At 34.5% G+C, this 19,592-nt stretch overlaps 2 protein-coding genes across 2 annotated transcripts in view; both read right to left on the reverse strand.

Moving 5' to 3' along the window:
- The window catches only part of siah2l (seven in absentia homolog 2 (Drosophila)-like), a 34,327-nt gene extending 21,404 nt beyond the window's left edge, over nucleotides 1-12,923 (reverse strand). Inside the window, exon 1 of the mRNA XM_051093175.1 lies at nucleotides 12,319-12,923. Coding sequence (XP_050949132.1) covers nucleotides 12,319-12,768 — 450 coding nt within the window. The 5' untranslated portion in view covers nucleotides 12,769-12,923. The remainder of the gene's footprint in view (nucleotides 1-12,318) is intronic.
- A 1,043-nt stretch (nucleotides 12,924-13,966) lies between these two features.
- Nucleotides 13,967-18,969, reverse strand: taf9 (TAF9 RNA polymerase II, TATA box binding protein (TBP)-associated factor). The gene is made up of 7 exons (XM_051093177.1): nucleotides 18,831-18,969; nucleotides 18,326-18,407; nucleotides 18,060-18,196; nucleotides 17,837-17,971; nucleotides 14,794-14,875; nucleotides 14,469-14,579; nucleotides 13,967-14,302 (listed from the first exon to the last, which is right to left on the reverse strand). The coding sequence occupies exons 1-7, from the start codon at nucleotides 18,864-18,866 to the stop codon at nucleotides 14,139-14,141; spliced, it is 747 nt and encodes a 248-aa protein (XP_050949134.1). The 5' UTR covers nucleotides 18,867-18,969; the 3' UTR covers nucleotides 13,967-14,138.
- Between the last annotated feature and the right edge of the window lie 623 nt (nucleotides 18,970-19,592).

Genomic DNA, 19,592 nt, shown 5'->3' on the forward strand with positions numbered 1-19,592 from the left:
CGTTGTACCCCATTACACTGTCCAGATTCCACGATGGGCTATTTTCCTTGTGACCAGTGAGCCATGATCAGTGGAGAGCCACTGGAAGGTTGCGGCCCTCGGGCAGAATCGTACACGAGGCAGATGTCGCATCATTAAACAGGCCAGGCAGGAAGGGCGAGCAGAATGTAGTCAAGGATCGCTGCGCCCATCATTAACGTACAGGATAAGCTAAGAGTGACGCATCAGTGTGCCCACGAGGCAAATACAAAATGCTGCTGACATGGCACCAAAGGTCAATACTGTGTTCCATAGGCATCCTTACATTGTACAGTAAGAGAGCAGGAGGGAAAAGCCACTTGGGTGCACTGCATTCCAGTGCAAGAGATAATCCAATTTGAAGACAGAGCCAAGAACGATATTGCTCAGCGCGTGATGAAAATCTATTCCACATATTAAATGTAACTACTGTGCCTACGGGAATGTGCTATTACTTTGGGCATCCTAATGAAGTGGAGGAGGTACATGCCTGAAACTGCGAGCACAATTTAAAAAACAAAAACTAAGCTACAAGAACATGCGTTAACTACTGTACATAAAGGCCTCCACACTAGCATAGCTGACTTGAGACAGAAAGAAACAATAAAAGCAATTATTTTCTTATGATTCACCAACATTGTTGCGTATTTTGTCTTGTAGAATTGCACATTACACAATAAAGCTTTATCTTAATGTGGAATGGAGAAAAAATAAATAAATACGAAAAACATTAACACCTCATTTTATAATAGATGTATGATAAAATATAGAGAGCTAAATTAAAACAGAAAAACCAGTAAAGGACATGACATACTGATCTTGTGGCTAAAGAAAACAAACTTAAACGCTCAATGCTTAAAGGCTTAATGTGACTGCAACCAAAGACTACTGAATAATCTATAATTGTATATATTGCAATGACAGTTGTGATTAGTCATTATTATGACTAATGGACGTAATAATCAAGAGGTCGTATGCACTTCAGCGGTGCTAAGAGGCGTGTATGCACTAAACTGCTTCTGAAATGACAAGTGACAGTGTGGAGAAACTATCCGCTGAATCAGCAAAAAGCAGCAGTGAAAATTAGTATTAGTTTGCTCATTACCATGCATTCTTTAAATAAAGCTAAAAGAGCTAACTTTGCACTTTCTGCCCTTTCCATAAAATATTGCTGACTGTGCTGTTTTTTGTCTTGAAAAGTCTTTTTTTATGCATATATTCAGTTATAGTGTGGCAAACATTTCCCAAAAAAAAAAAAAAAAAAAAAAAAAAAAATCTATCCACAATCTATAAAAAAAAAAAATCCCAACATAGGCTCATTGGAAATGCGTGCCTCTGTATACATTTCTGCAAAAACTGAAAAAACTTGCCTATATGTACAAATCGCTGCAATTTCCAATTTAAATTAACACTAGAGGCAGTAGAACTACAACAGCTTTGCCTAATTTTCTAAAAAAAAAAAAAAAAAAAAAAACAACAAAAAAAAAAAAAAAAAAAAAAAAAAAAAAACAACTACAACAAGCCTAACTTTCACACAATTACTTGCTGAATATTACGTTATGACAAATTTAACATCCTGCGCGATTTGAGAACTGATACTTTTGAATGTTGTCATCACATATACATCACGTATCACATACAAATGAGGTTTACAAAAGTTTACAAAAACCTTGCAGAATCTGCAAAATGTTAATTATTTTTCTAAAATAAGAGGGAGCATACAAAACGCATGTTATTTTTTATTTAGTACTGATCTGAATAAGATATTTCACATAAAGAATGTTTACATCTAGTCAACAAGAGAAAATAACAGTTGAATTCATAAAAATGACCCTGTTTAAAAATTTAAATACGCTTGATTCTTAATACTGTGCGGTTACCTGAATTATCCACAGCTTTTTTTTTTTTTTTTTTTTTTTTTTTTTATAAAGTGAAAGTCATTTCTTTTTTAATTCAAAGATCAAGGTAAATTTAACTTATTTTGTCTTCTAGGAAACACGCAAGTATCTTCTGTAGCTTCTGAAGGGCAGTACTAAATGAAAACAATATGATATTTAGGCAAAATAAGAAAAATGTTCACATCTTTTTGTTCAAAAGTTTTCACCCCCCGTTCTTAGAGGGAACTCGGAATGGCCATTTTCCACAAGTTGATATGATTCTTTAGGGTCTTAATAAAAAGTTAATAATATACTTTAGTTAAAAATTCTCAATGGTAGTGTAGAACAAAACCCTTTTTACCTTGTCAAAATGAGCTCTGCAAAAATCATCCCATTCTGATGGATTGTTTTTTTTTTAAAGGCAAATGAGCTCTGCTCGCCCCGCCCCTCTCTTCTCTCTGTGGAGTGACGAGCCCGTTTACTTTAGCAGCTAAACTTTCTAACTAGCACGTTATTAGAAAAGGTGATTGCAGAGATCCATAATAAACCCCTTATACTCACTTCTGCTGTAGGTGAAGCTGAATCACGAATGATTTGTGCGAACATAGACACATTTATGTAGATCGGAAGGTGCATTCCCTTTCACAAACAAACCTAATCCACTGCATCTTCAGCGGCTCAGATGTCGGGAGTAAATGACGATCACTATTTTCATTACTACATCCAGCAACACAACACCTTAATCGCTCAATTGGAGATATTTTTGTCTAACTTACATCCCTGCTCTGGCATCGAAACAATGGAGGTCGGACTATTACAGCTGATCTGAGGTAAGATGCTCATGTCAATCAACTATCGTGGGAGCGGCCTCTGTCGGTGTGCCTTTCTTATTTTGGTAAAATAATTACCATTTTGCAGATTCTGCAAGGTGTATATAAACTTATGACCTCAACTGTACACACACATAAGTTGTCTAAATTTAGTAGGTTTGCATGTAAAATACACATTTTTTGTCGGGGTTTCCCTAGTAAATTCGCATTTCAGGGGCTAAATATGATGTTATTGAGGTCGATTCAACCAGCGGACATCAAAAACAACCCGCGGCAACAGTGTTAAAGTAGCCCAATTCCGCGGGAAACCCGCAGACTTGGCAACACTGAATAGCACGGCTGCATCAACAAATGTCTTTTTTTTATATCACTTTTGAAATGTGTTAAAACTACTGGGTACGTTTAGGGTCGAGTTTGGTGTAGGGGATATTTCCAACATGAGAGCATTAACCTTTAGCGACACTCCCCGGACATTTGAATTCTGAACAGCCACAAAACATACAAATACATTTACATTTTATGTACTTAATATATAAATATATATATATATATATATATATATATATATATATATATATATATAATATATATATATATATATATATATATATATATATATATATACTTAACTGATATAAAGTCTACTAAATTGGAAAAACTAATTTTGTACTTAATGCACTTTATTTGTGCGGAAGTAGTGCTGAAGTCTAACTAAAGATATACTTAAGTATATTTGATTGTGCTAAAGTGGAACTATTGCAAGTATACTTTAGGTACACTTTAAATATTTTGCATTTAAAGACCAATATTATTTAAAGACCATGCAATCCTCATCAATAGTGACATTAAAACATAATACAATATTAAGAAATTAATATAAGTAGTACTATGAATAAAGTTTAATTACAATTTTTTAATATCAGTAAGTCTCAAGCGATATGTCAGTAATTATGTTAACAGACTTGAACTACACTTACTACAAAATGCATATTAAATTATTACTTTTTTATAGGGTGTACAGTACATTTTAAGAATTTGAAGAAACTTTATCCACTGTAAAGAACCCAATGGAAAGGTATCATGGATGGGTTGTTCATGGAATTATTGATGCCAATAAAGAACCTTTAATTTTAAGAGTGTTGCCTCAATATTCAATTAAAATACTTCCAAGTCAGACAGAGCATATCAGCTAACAAAAACAACAACATCATCTACTTAGCAAGGATCCAAAAATAAATAGATGATCATAAATAAGAACAAACATAAAATGCATTTCATGGCACAATTTGTGTGTGAGGGGGGTCATATTGTCATGAAATCAACAGTCGTGTTCACTTTTACGACAACAAGCAGCAACCATGTTTTTTTTTTTTTTTTTTCCTCAAACATAAAACAGAAGTACTTTGCAATTTGGCTACTTCAGATATTTTTACATCTTCATTGCTCACTATTATATAAAGTTGCATCATAAAGATTGGCAAAGAAAGTCTCCCATATGCAAAGAGAATAGGGCAGCACATTATCAAAGCAGTATTTGTTGTCTCTCCAGTGAAATGTCTAACAAAATTTACTTGACATCACTGAGCCCACCATTGCTCACTATTACAGTCTCTGCAGGTGTGAACTTTTTCCTGTGCAGAAGTAGTAGGAGGTATTATGGTGTATGAAATGTCGACAGACAACAATTGCCCTTTATTGACCACATGGATCCTTGAAGTATACAGACGACCACATCCTAAATTACCTCTGGTGGATGTACACATGCCATTAAAAGTGCTCTGCATTAACCTTAACGCTTCACTTCGGTCATCCTTTCTGCTTTCGGTCTCCAGAGATACACAAAGTCACTCTTTCATTTCTGTCATTCTTTGCCCTCTGAAGTTCACATGTCAATCTGCTGACCATGTCCTTTCTCAACACTACCTGCAAACACACACGCAGTTGGTGTGTATGCAGCTGCAGAGGGGTGAGCGAGTCGCCCTGTGAGCAACTCATCTGTGAAATTAATTACGGGCTGCTCACATTCATTCCTCCAGTGATATGATGAAGGGGCTGCAGCTATTACAGGAGGGGGGGAGGAAACGCTGTGCGCTAAAATGGTCTTTTGATCCACCTCTCAGAACAGCTCATGTGTGAAAACTGCCGATTTCTCATTAATACTTCCATTTCTTTACTTAATTGACAATGAGTGCCTTGAGAGCTTTGTGCATGTGTGTGCACAATTGTATGATAATGCATGTGACATATGTGTTTATACATGCGTGGTACATTAATAGCAGCATGCTTGGGTTTGTTTGCCCATATTTTTAAGAAAAAAGTATAAGAAGAAAGTTATGTATGTACAATACATATACACAGTATAAATGCACAGCAATACATTATGCATGCTACCATGGAACATATTTATATGGCACTTTTAAAATTTACCCAAAAAAGAAAATTGTCTCATTAATAACTCCTCATTTCATTTCAAACCTGTAAGACCTTTGTTCATCTTCAGAAAGTAAATTAAGATATTTGCGATGAAATCTGATAGCTCTCTGAGCCTGCACAGACAGCAACGCAACTACCACATTCAAGGTCTAGAACGGTAGTAAGGACATCAAAAAAACAAAATAGTTCATGTGACATCAGTGGTTCAACCGCAATTTTATGAAGCTACGAGAATGCTTTTTTTGCAGGAAGAAAACAGAAAAAAAAAAAAAGTGTGTTGTAGTACACTTCTGAAAGCACAGCGAACATGTTCATGCATTGCTGTCTATGGAGGGTAAGACAGCCCTCGGATTTCATCAAAAATATCGTTGTGCTCCGAAGATGACCGAACAGCTTACAGGTTTAATATGACATAAGGGTGAGTAATTAATGACAGAACTTTTAATTTTGGGTGAACCATCCCTTTAAGAATACCATGAGATATTACCATGGTATTATATTTAAAGGGGTCATCAGATGCCCATTTTCCACAAGTTGATATGATTCTTAATAAAAAGTCTATAATATACTTTGGTTAATAATTTTCAATGGTTGTGTAAAACAACACTCTTTTTAACTTTGTCAAAATGAGCTCTGCAAAAATCATCTCATTCTGAGGGGTTGTTCCTTTAAATGCAAATAAGCTCTGCTCGCCCCACCCCTCTCTTCTTTCTGTGGAGTGATGAGCCTGTTTACTTTAGCCGCATTTAGCTGCTAAACTAAATATATATATATATATATATATGTATGTATGTATGTATGTATGTATAGAGAGAGAGAGAGAGAGAGAGAGAGAGAGAGAGATAGATGGATAGATAAAATAATATTATTATTATTAATAATAATAATAATAAAAAATAAAAAATAAAAATAAATTACAGTAAATACTACACATTTCACAAAATTTCTGAAGCCTAAAACAGCAATTTGTTTAACAATAAACATTTCACAAAGTTTAATTCAATTAATTAATTCAATTAATTCAATTCAGTTTCAACTTAAATTTCAATTTCTTATATAAATTTAAAAAAAAGTATATTAATAAATCTCTTTAAATATCATGTTCTGTAAATAAATAAAAAAATAAAAATAAAAAACAGACTGACCTTTTCCAATGAAAATTTCATTAATTTATTCTAATTAACTGCAAATTACATTTGGTTTAAAAAAAAAAAAAATATATATATATATATATTAAAAAATATATATATATATTAAAAAAAAAAACAAAAAAAAAAAACCACAAAAGCTATTTTGTGTTAAATGAGAATGTATTAAGTAGAGAATACAAATAGTAGCTTTAGAAAGAAATATTTCATTTGATTCAACATTTTCAACAATTTCTTACACAAACATTTAGGCTACAACGGCCTAACATAGAAGATTATTTGAGAAACATCTCAGGTTTGGGGTTTTTTTATGCAATGAAAGTCACTGGTAACCAAAGCAGCTTTCAACAGTCTTCAAAATACCTTGAAGTCTTTTATGTTCCACAGAAGAAAGTAAGTCATTCATGTTCGAGTAATTTATAACATAATTTATATTTTTAGTTGAACTATCCCTTTAAAGTTTTTCACTTTTTTTTTTTTTTAATTTAAATGAAATAGTACAACAATACTCTAAATAAGAAACTAAAACTGCCAGCAGGTGGTGGTAAATGTCTTTATGAGTCATTCATTTATTCAATTTGTTCAAACCACTGATTCATTCAGGAATTCAGTAAATGGCTCACTTTATGAATGGACCTGTAAATCATTCTTAAAAAAAAATAAAAAAATAAACACAGCTGTGTTGCTCGGAGACGCACAACAATTCTGCTGTGGATTTAGGTAATATTTTTGTTGGCAAAAAAAACAAAACAGAATATGGTGTTCAAAATATAAAACATTAACTTTTTCACTGAACTGTTGTATAAAATCACATTTGCACTCGTGACATAAGCAGCACTTGTGTGATATCCCTTATCATGATATAAATATGAGACAAACTTATACAGGGGCATTTTTTGCACCAATATCTTGAATTTTAGGGCATAACTGCATTTATTGCCCTGAATTATATTTCTTAACAGTCAACTGTATGAAATGTAGGATGATGTACCGGTCTAGCGGTGGGGCCAATAAAAAATATTTTAATCAAGTTATTTTCGTAACCAATTAATTAAGTTAATGCATTAAACTGACAGCCCTAAGTCAGATTATTATATATTGACTTTTTCAATAATCATTTAATAATATATTTTCAAATTTACACAATTTCAATTTTTGTAAACAGTTTATACACATAATACACAAAGTATTGGTTAATATTTATTTATAATTACTACATATTAACACATTATTTCGTTTTATTTAAATGTACAAACAATTAATACTTTATAATAGATTGACCAGGCTGTCAGTAGATTTTGGAACTGACACGTTTGTTCAGCCAAGCTGACACTTGGACGATTAGACGATGCCCAGAACATCAAAATGACTACTGTCAGCCTTCCTGATATCTTTTTAATAACCATGGTAAATCATGGTAACAATAAAGATTTCTGCTAGGAAGTATGTGAGAATGAATCTACAAGAGTATAAGCTCACAAGACCACAAACACGCTGGTTTTTAAAGGCAGCAGAGGTTTGTGTACACAGATGCTTGGAAGAGTATTACACTCAGTGCTGCAATCAATGTGATACATGTGCAGTAGTCAGGTGTCACCAGTGTTGGCCACACTGGGGTGCTCTACTCTTTAAACAGGGTATGATGGGGATCATTACAAACCTCTAATTCGCTTTGCACAAGCTTCTATTCATAGTGACAGCAGCCTGTGTCTTAACAAACCCACAGAACAGGCTGAAAATAGACTCACACAGCAAAATAAATGCCCGAGCCTGAGGGGACTAAGCGTATCCATGTCTAATCTGGTTACGTATGCCAGCCGGACACAGCCGCCCGCTGCCAGAGCCTGGCGTGTGAGGAAAGCAGCTCAGTGACAGCTCTGAGGAACTGCTCCCTTCCTGCCAGACTCTCTGGGCCATGCTCCAAACGGACATCCTACATGAGGTGTGCTAAGACATCTGAGGAGACACTACGGCTGATATCCAAGTCTTCCATTTCCTTTTCCACTTCTCCCGAAGCACGCGTTTCTTATAAACCAAATAAATCATTCTTAGGAATGTGAAAAAAAGCAGATCCTGTCTCAGGATCAACTCACGTATATTTTTTATACCTGTTGTAGGCTAATAGGGTTTCTTGCAGGTTTAAGAACGAGTCAGAAAAGTTAAAAGTCATGTGGTACAACATGCTGTTTAAAAGAAAGGGAGGAAAACATTTTCCCTTATGACTCTGTATCAAGGTCAAAACAAACAACAGCAAAAAAACACATTCTCAGAAATGTGGCCTTTTTAATGACCAGAAAGGTTCGTTCCAGTTGTAAAATGTCATGTGGTGCAACTCATTCAGTGTAATTGAATGAATTAATAATAAAAAAATAATTATTACCTTAAAACAGTGATTATGATGTGTACACTTACATGTATTCAAGGTGTAAGAATTTTTTTTTTTTTTATTGGTTGGTTACACCACATGACATTTTTAGAATTAAATTATTGTGTTCTCACGTTCACGCCGAGTCAATCCTTACCTCCTTTTTGCGCCCACTAAGAAGGCTACCAAAGCCTTGACACTGTGCTTTTGCACAATGCTTTTGCCAAGCAATTCACTAACACCCATTAATGTTACTCTAGGTCTGTGATAATCATACAGTATCTTAAGGACAACGTTCTCAGATACACCACGTTACGTAACCTTTGATCACATAAATGCTGATGAAAGCATGATGAGAACTGTGTTTAAGTTCCTTTTGCTTTATAAATTTAAAAGAAAAGAATATGTTGCAAAAAAATAAAGAAACTTTGATGCTGTGTAAGCAATTACATTTTCAATAAATAAATAAATAAATAAATACACACACATACATATATAGAGAGAGAAAGAGAGAAGTAGCTTTTTTTCCCATATAGAATAACATGCACCAATAAATTGTAAAAAAATAAAATAAAAAAAGTATATATATATATATATATATATATGATACATATTTAAAGTCAGCATGAAATATTTGTATCCCATTATTTAGAAAATTCTTTCATCATTTATTCTGTGAAACACAAAAGTAGATATTTTTAGAAATATGTCTTTTTCCCCTTTTTTGTCCATACAACAGAAATTGATGGCCACCAAAAATTTTACATTACCAACATTTTTCAAAATACCTTATTTTGTGTTGCACAGAAAAAAGTCAGTCATAACTCTGAAAGCATCTTGTTTTTTTTCTTCCTTGACCATTTAAAAAAAAAAAAAAAAAAAAAAAAAAAAAAAAAACTATGAAAATACTGTAACTTTCAGATCTCAAAGTCCTCCCAGTCCAAAAACTCAATTTATTTAATCAAAGCTGCAATTAAAATCTAGCATTAGCAAAGTATGTCTAACTCTTCTTAATTAAAAAAAAAAAAAAAAAAAACAGCTGATATATTTGTTTATTTCTAAGGGTTATCGAAAGAAAACTGCATTAAAATAAATTGTCACAAATGTGTCAAAATTGTGTCTCACACACACACAAAAATGTAATATCGTAAGTGGATAAAATAAATTTATATAAGTAGTATGACATGACGTATTTACAGAGCAAAGAGCAAAGTTGCTGTCACCTGTTGAGTGCAACACATGGCACAGTCCCAGAATGATTGTTTTCACAACATCCCTCCACAAAAAAAAAAAAAAAAAAAAAAAAAAAAAACAAAAAAAACAACTGCGGTCCCGTATACTTTAATGCTGTTAGTACAGAGCATCGAATAACTAGCTGACAAAGCCCTTTGCTGAAACAACAGTGGATCCAGCTTTACTTTCACTACAAACATTGAGGGCTACTTTCTTTTATTGATGGCTGGTATCACTCTAGAGACTGCACTACATCACGTACCAGTTGCCATGTCCTGATTACAGCCACTGTAAAGCAGGAAACATTACCCCAAGGAATAAGAGTAGTGATCAACTTTCACAGGGCAGTGATAACAGAGAATACAACTTTAATGTAGCGATGATGCAATCAAGGTGTTTCAGGTCAGTCACAGTAAAAAGAAAACCTAAAGCTCAGACTGCCTAAAAAGTATTTAAAAATTAATCTACACACTGCAGTTGTAGTGGGTAAAAAATTAAATGTAAACTAAAATTAATGTAAGAGCAGCATCAAGATACAGAACTTTAGATAGATCTTTCTAATGCAATTTTATCATCAATAACAATCACAATCAAATTATGTTAGGTTTTAATTGGTGAAATCACATCAAAAATAAAAGTTTTTGTTTAAATAATATGTGTATGTACTGCGTAAATGTATTATGTATATATAAATAGGCACACATGCATGTGTGTATTTGGAAAAAAAAAGTTGTTTATTTATTCAATATATTTATATATAATATAAATTATTTAAATTTATACAGTTAAATATTTTCAAAATATACATAATAGATACACACAGTACATATACATATATTAGGTAAACAAAAACAAACATTTCGAAAGCAATTAATCGCAATTAATTGTTTGCAGCACTATAAGACTTCTTGCATTTAAACTATGCAATCCAATTCGTTTCCAGTTATTTCAGTTAAATATGACTGATCCTTGTGTGACAATGGAAATTATATATTAAATATTATAATATTACATAATTAAATATTTCCCTGACAATATTTCTGCAATCACATCATGTGTTTTCCAACAGCTGTTTAGAATCAGAAATAGCAATGTTGTAATTGTGAATGAATCCCTCTTTTGATACAATTCAGTACCCCAAGGTTTGTGCGATACCACAATCGCAGAACACAATGAGAAATCAACAAAATATCGCCATTCATTATTAAAAAACACAGTGCTATGTAAAGTTTATGATATGATAGTGTGATTAAACCCTGCATGTATGAGAAAATAAATCACACAATACAAAAATAAACAAAAAAAAAAAAAAAAAAAAAAAAAAAAGGCTTTCTGCATTGTTTTTTTTTGTTTTCTGTTGTTCATTTAATGTCATTAATATGACAAATATGACATACTAATTATAAAATGACAAGCAGATTTTACACAAAATTTTGAAAATTAACACCACAAGATCAGTCATTTAGATTGAAAAAATCCTAGTAGGGACTGCGAACTTATCAGAAATATTTGCAAAAACGTTTGTGATTTAATTTGATTAATTTGGACAATTCACTCACGCACTAAATGGTTTGTAGCGGTTTCTCACACTGAAATAGTAACACATTGTTTTATAAAATGCAAAACAAAGAGCACTTGATTATATCAATATAGACATTAGCCAGGTTAGGCGGCATATTGAATTTAACACCGTTGAAAACAAGGCTATGTGGGACAGACCTACAGTCACTGTATATATATTTCATGTTCAGCCTGTGTACTGCAGTTAAAGGCAATAAAAAGAAAAAAAAAAATATAATATGTATATAAAAGTATTAAAATACAGGGGCACTTTTTGATGGGGTGCCTGTGAAACTATGCCCCTGTTTTAAAGCTGAAATGCACCATTTTTGCACCTCTAGTCAGACAAATTGTAACTACAAAAAAATAACTGTGTCCAAACAGGTTTCCAAACCACTTCCCGACCACCACCCTACCTGCCATTGGTAGGACAAACTGATAAGCCCACCCCCAAAACCACATCATTGGTTGAGACAATGTTTATAAGTTGATCATCGGGGCTTTAAAAAATAGTTCTGATTTTTTAGTGATCCTATGAATGGCTGAATATTAGTGTGCTAAAGTTAAGTATTTAACAATTAAATAATACACTGGTCAGTTGGATGTGTCAGTGGAAATATAAAAGGATTTGAGTTAAAAATATGAATGAAGCAGAAGCGATGCATCTTGGCTTGATGCAATATTCACCTGTGGCATCTGAGCTTTAGTTACACGATATGACCACACTTTGCAAACGCATCTCTTGCTCTCTGTGTGCCATCATAGAGTATTGAATGAAACAATGTTGCAGGCAACTTTGGAGTGGTTATGACGGCAGTGAATGAATTTTACCCGTGCTACGGGGTTGTTCTTACCTTACAAGGAAACGGCAAAGTAGATGCAACTTTTTCCATTGCCAGGTTCCTTATGCTAGGCGTGAGAGGGCCGCGACAAGTTGGACAACAGCTGAGCTTTTGCCGACACTGGTTACACACCAGATGCCCAGCCTGGCACTGCAATATCGGAGGCAGCACATAGTCAAAACACACCGGGCACTCAAACAGCGCTGTCAGTTCGGCTGACTGTCCCGGTAGCGCGGCGGCTGGAAGGGCTACAGCGGCCGCGGGCACCGTACCCGAGCCCGCGACAGAGCCGGATACCCCCGCGGCGGCGGCTGCTGCGGCGGCCGCAGCGGCAGCAGCTGCAGCGGCGGCGGCGGCGGCAGCAGAGGCGGTTGTTCCTCCAGAACCTCCATGCTTACTTCCTCCTGCTTTACCAGCTCCGAGTCCTCCGGCCGCACCACCCGCAGAGGACGGACGGCTCATAGCGAGGAGTGTAGATCTCAAATGGTGTAAAACCCAGACGAGTTCAAGCCCGAGAGCCCCACCGTATACTCCCGACTGAAAGACTCTGTTCCGAACAGTCTCCAAACCCCCGCGGATACAACATGGCCGCCATAGTTTGAGAGCGAGTAACGAGTCTATTGGATGACGGAGCTTTGATTGACACTCTCTTCAACCAATCACAGAGCTACTGTTGACGTTTATGTAAGAGTCGCTGGAATATGTAGTAAGTGGCTGTAGTGAAGTAAACAGCTAACAGTTGCACTGTGGCTCTTCAACACAAGAAGAATATTTCACCGTTTTATGCAATCAGAAGACTGTTGCATTTATAAGCCGCAAATAGGCTAATAGGTGACTTAGTATGGACATGGTTTTAATACCTCTAATAAACCCCCTCTTCTTTGGTTCAGTAATAAACATAATATATATTTTACTTAGGTAAACATGCTTGGGATGCACAGAAAAATGTGTGCACATTAGTAGCCGATTTTTTGCAACCTTTTCATACATCCTTAATCTAGATGCATTTACAGTTTGAAATATACATTTCTGGAACGTTGAGTTTTCTAATATATGTACAACTGATATAATTAGTTCGATGTAAATACATAAGATATAAGTCTATTGCCATACTCTACCATTTGAGCTAGCTTTGTAAAACTTGCTGTAATGTACACTTAACCAGTTAATATATATATATATATATATATATATATATTATTTTATATAGGTGTATATGTTAATTTTATCAGCCATCCCTTTATCAGGCCTGATCATTGATCACACCACATCAGATGACCAGAAGTATCCATGCAAATAAATACATAAATAAATAAAAAGGTTTAAATATTCTATATTACATATATAATATAGTTTAAATGACTACATCATATTAAATAGTATTAATATTTATTCCTGGAGTAAAACCACATGGATCTTTCCTGTCTAACCAGCTCCCTCTGCTGGCATTTCATTGATTAATTTTAAAATTAACTATTTGTAATTACATTTTACTCACACATTATGCAAATAATGAAGGTACTCATGAAATTATCTGAATAACTGGCCTTGAAAAGCTTTCCTTTCACCTGTCAAAAAAAAACAAATTTAATCTGTTTGCATCACAGCTAACCAACTCAATTTGTTCTATGTAAAAACATGAGTCTGAAAAACAAAAAACAAACACAAAATTTATGAGTTTATTTTATTTTTTACACTTCCAAAAATAAGCAACAAATGGTAATTGACTGTCATTGTTTAAGAATTTAAACAAGACTACTGAAAGGCAAATTCATGGTTAACGATCGCTTATTTACAGAATCACTTCCATACTAGTAAGAAACCACAGCAGGTCATAAAGCATCATAGTCATCCTCATCTTCATGTTTCCTCTTAAGAGAGGTAGAGTCACTAGATGAATTCTGCGACACCATATTGGTAGTAATGAGGATGTTCTTGGAGCCAATGAGAGAGGGGTTGATGAGGACATTCTGAACTGTGGGAGTGGTAGGAGTAGCTGTGAAAACAAAGTAAATCATTAATATTTCAATTTTATTTCACTTATGTCAATCAGTAGCTTAACTTTTGATCTGCTCACTGATTTGGCACAAAATCCTTCACATGGTTCTCAATATAAAAGTTCTTACATGGAGAACTGCTTGTTTTAGGGTGAAAACTGGTACCTGATTTGACAGAGGCAGCTTGTGAGGAGGGAATCTGAACTGTAAAGCGCTGGCCGGTCAATGACACAGGTGTTCCCACTTTTGTCCCCACTGTCTGCACTGATGGTGTACCTGCAGTAAATACAATGATGATCCTTTAAAATGAGTTTTATATTTTGCACTTGCTCACCATGGAAAAAAACAACAACAAAAAGTAAAACAACTAGATGCTCCACTTGTAATAAGGGAGCTCATTTAATGTATATTGGAAATTGTATGCATGCGAATTTAGTGCACAGAGATGCTTGAAATTTTTGAGTATTCTTAAGTATTTAGAATAACTGACCAAGAGTTGGAGTGCTCGGCCTACTGGACACTGCTCCCACACTTAACCGTGGCACTGTGATCCTGCCCGCAGATGAAGACACCTAAACATGCAAATCAAGACCATATCAGACTGTACATTTTGTCACACATTTTAATTTACATCTGTTTGTTTCTTTTGAAGAACCAGCATTCTCACAGTTTGGAAAAACCTGGATATGGAGATGAGGAAATTGAATTTTTGATGAGTTTTTAAATCAGGCTCATAGTCAACTGAAACTAAAACAATTAAATAAATAAATAAATAATATTCAAAATAAATATTAACTGAAATTAAACAAAATATTTAAAAACAAATATTTCATTTTAGAAGACAACATCTCCCTTTTTTCACCTAGTTTAACATGAAAATGGGAAATTTTAAAATCTAATTCAAAATATTAATACAAACTATAATAGTATCTCTAAATTAATTAATAAATAAAAATAAATAATTTTTTTTTTAAAAAGTACAATTTATAAACTTTTTAACCACAAATGCTCATCTTGTCTAGCTTTGCGATGCACATGTGTACTCTGTGCACTCTGGTTCAAAACAGTATGTCAAAAAACTCCCATCTCATTTTGTCCTCCAACTTCAAAATCGTCCTACATCGCTGTTTTATCTTTTTTGTAAAGGGTGTTTGACCTTCTTCGCATGTTCACTTTGTAAACACTAGGGATGTGCGGGTCTAGTCGACTAGTCGACCAAACGGTATAGCTCCTACTAGTCGACACTGAAAACAATAGTCGAATACACCTCAGAAAAAAAAAAAAATCATGATTTTATCATTTAAATTGCAATTATTTTAATGTTACATTTAAAACAATTAAATAAGTTAAAATTAAATGTTTGAAAAAATAATACATTAATTTCAAAAACTGCTGGGTTAAAAACAACCTAGCACTGGGTAAAATATGGACATGGGTTGTTTTGACCCAGCAGTTGGGTTAAATTTTTAGTAACCCAACCGCTGGGTCAAAACAACCATATTTTGTAGTTTGTCCATATTTTACCCAGCGCTGGGTTGTATTTAACCCAGCAGTTTTTAGAGTGTTGTTTTTAAAAGTGTATCTGGGCAAAAACTATGCATGACCTTGCATGCCCTTATAGAGATCTCACGACCATGCGAAAGACTAGCAAGGTGTGGAATTATTTTGAATTAGAAAGAGTCTGAAAAGTTGTGTGTAATATCAAATTGGCTTACAATAACTGTACTGGAACAATGCATAACAGGCACGTCATAGGCGTTAGCTTAGAGGCTAGCCAAAGCCGGCAAATGTCAATCACAGCATTCACTACAACCTGCCACTGCTGCGATCCAGTCCGCACCGTTTCCGGTCCTGCGAGAACCTCCAACGCTGCACATTTTGTAGGTCTCTCATATCTGACACACCCATTTCAGGTATTGCTGTCTCTACTAATGAGCTGATTAGTTGAATCAAGTGTGATAGATGAGGGAGACACAGAAAATGTGTATTGTTGGGGGTGCTCGCAGGACAGGTTTGAAACTCCTTTAAACTAAGACGCACTTCGGCGGTGGTGCGGGATGTCCAGGCGCTTTCTCGGAATATCGGCTTGCTTTTCATTTAGCGACTTCAGTTCATCCCGAGTGTGTTTTTTCGTAGTTCACCAGACCACGCTGATAACTTGCTGAACAAAAACGCATGGTCTAGAGTAAGTAAAATAGGCACTGTTGCATTGTTGTTTTTTTTTTTTTTTTAACGACATAGCCTACATGACGCAAGTTTTTAAAAGCTGTTTTAATGCTTTTTCTTAAAAAAAGTTCCTATTGTTTTTGACTTGTGTTTTAATATGTTATATGAAGAATTTTCAGGCTGATTTTAATAAATAAGCTAAGCATTGGCTGACTTTGAGTGTATGCTCTTTCTTTTTTTTTTCCTTTTTAGCGACCGCCTAAAATTAAATGATGATAGCACAAGGCAACCGGAATTTGACAGTGTGATTTATAGATAAATATTTCAAATGTAGGCTATTATATACACTCACATACATAGTTTTTTTTTTTTTTTTATACCATCTTTGGACAGAAAAACATTAAAGTGATATAGACAATTTTGAAGTTGGAGGAGAAAATTAGATGTTCAATACACTAACTGTATTGAACCGGAGTGCATAGAGTATGCATGCGCATCACAGAACTAGACAAGATGAGCATTTGAGGTAAAAAAGTATATAATTTGTAATTTTTTTTTTAATAAGATAAGCAATTGTTTCATTAGATAAGACCCTTTTTCCTTGACTGGGATTGTGTAGAGCCCTTTGAAGCTGCATTTAAACTGCATTTAGGAAGTTCAAACACGCAGGCACCAAAGTCAACTTTATGGAGAAAATTCTGAAAATGTTTTCCTCAAAAAACATAATTTCTTTACGACTGAGGAAAGAAAGACATCTTGGATGACAAGAGGGTGAGTACATTATCAGTATATTTTTGTTCCGGAAGTGAACTAATCCTTTTATCTTTAGTGCAGTCACATCTACCATTGTTCAATGAATTTTGCAGGGGAAATTCACATGAAAGGAAGGAATACCCCACAGATTTTGCAACGCGTTTAAGATCACGCGAATTTGCTGTGTTGCCCAATTGAAAATTGCTTGATTTGAAAGATTACTCCATCTGAGCTGTGCTTTACACACACAAATCATATGCTACTGACTATAGACCACTGACCTTTTTGCTCACAAAACTGTCAAATGTGACCACACTTTTAGCCTGTACATTAATGTGAATTAATGGTAAAAAGAATAGGGTCACTGAATTCAACTCCTAAAAATTAATTTAAATAAAAACATTTTCATCATAGATTAAAATTATGTTTACAAAAACAATATTAGGGCCTTCAAATTTTATTGTGAATGGGGACCTTGGAGTCAAAAAAAAAAAAAAAAAAAAAAAGTTGAGAGAGAACCACTGCACTACAGGTACAATAACAGCAGTAATACATCACTTGACCTTGTTCCCATCGCTAGGTACGCAAATTCAAATTTTAGATCAGAACTATACCTTTTTCTGCAAGGACTTCAGTCTGTAGTTTGGTGCGGTGAGACAGTAGCGGTCTGGTGGAAGACGTGGACCTGTGTATGGTTTGATCAGCGGCAAAGGAGTTTGGTTCTTCTGCCTTGCAATGTCCAACAAGAACTGAAACCATGAACCAACCACCACTATTAATTATTCAAAGTCACATATATGTATGTGTTATGCATTAAAAAAAAAGTCAACAACTTACATCTCGTGGTGGAGGAGATGTGAACGACTGATCCACTCGACACTGAATTGCTAACCTTATATCATCTGCATCCACAGTGGACTTTTTGGCATGGGTGGAATATATTTTTGCATCTTCAATAATAGTTGTTACGTATCCTGTTTAAAATAATTTAAAAAAAAAATTAAAAATCATCAGCGGATGTTAAAAACGTTATTAGATTTACTAACACAGAACACTAACAGCTGGAGTTTGTTAAAGCATTTTAAAAAATCGTTTTGACTTACTGTATGTAAACTCCAACATTTGATTGATCACTCTGGGCTCGTACTCCGTGATCCCCATGTCTTTAAGAATCTGCATCATAACCTTTTAAGTAAAAATAAAGTAAAAAATGAAATAAAGTACAAGTGTATATAAATAAATATATAGATATAAAGCAAAGAAAAGTAAAAGGTGTACAAGGAAAATATGCATAGTATATTAGCAGCATCGCTGCATCTTTGCAACAGTAACTTAAATATCTAAGTTTACGTTTTAACGCAGCAATCATGAACACACGTAAAACGTTTATATTCGTAAAAATGTGATAAATTATGACACACTGCGTTATATACGCGCCGAATTAAAATGCATTACAGTGGACCAGTTAGCGCGCTAACGCATGTGTTGTACACAAAGAAGAACAAAATACACAGTCGCTCTTTAAACATGTTGCTTTAATCGCTATGATGTTAAAACAATAAATGTTGCACAACACAAAGATAAAACAGTTTCTGATGCATTATTTACCTGGGCATCTTTAGGAACTGTTTTCGGAGACGCCATTTTCGCAGGAGCTCTGATTCTCCTCCCCTGAACACTAGGGCTGTGTTTCAAATCGTAATGAGATTCCTACCTAGATAGCATTTTGGCAACCTTAGGCGGTGCCGAAGCAGAGCGGCCACTCTGGATGAAGAAACCCTGAGTGGCAGAGAGAAGCAGCCAATCACAGAGAGATAATCAGATATTCAGCCAAATGTGACGCGCCAAATGATTCGACCAGCCAATCAAAGTAACGGCTCAGACATTAAACTGAACCGAAATGTAGCACGTGCCTGTAGTGATAGCAACTGAATCATTTCCGCGAATCGGTTCTTTCGAAGAGTTCAATTCAAATCCGATTGAGAAAGAGCGAAAACGGCACCAAGTAGTCCTTATATGACAAGCGATTCCCGATATTAAAAGCGATACATCGATTCGATTATGTTTTGTTACCGGGCATTTATTGAAATTTAACGTGTCCATGTTTAGTTTCTTACAACCACGTTTTATCTCATAAAAATAAAGTTATATTGAGTCTAAATATAATTAGCATTCACATTTAACAATATTCTAATTAATGTTTATATTTAATAACATGGATTTTTTATAAATAAAGTATAAAATTCCGCTATTTTTTATGTGCTTTGATAGAACTTAAATTACGTATGACATTTCTGTTTACTTCAGAATCGCTGGAACCGATTCACACTGATCCGTCAACGAATGTTAAACCTGTTCATTGGAAAGCTT

Source organism: Labeo rohita, chromosome 21, assembly GCF_022985175.1.
Source record: "Labeo rohita strain BAU-BD-2019 chromosome 21, IGBB_LRoh.1.0, whole genome shotgun sequence".
NCBI classification, from domain to species: Eukaryota; Metazoa; Chordata; class Actinopteri; order Cypriniformes; family Cyprinidae; genus Labeo; species Labeo rohita.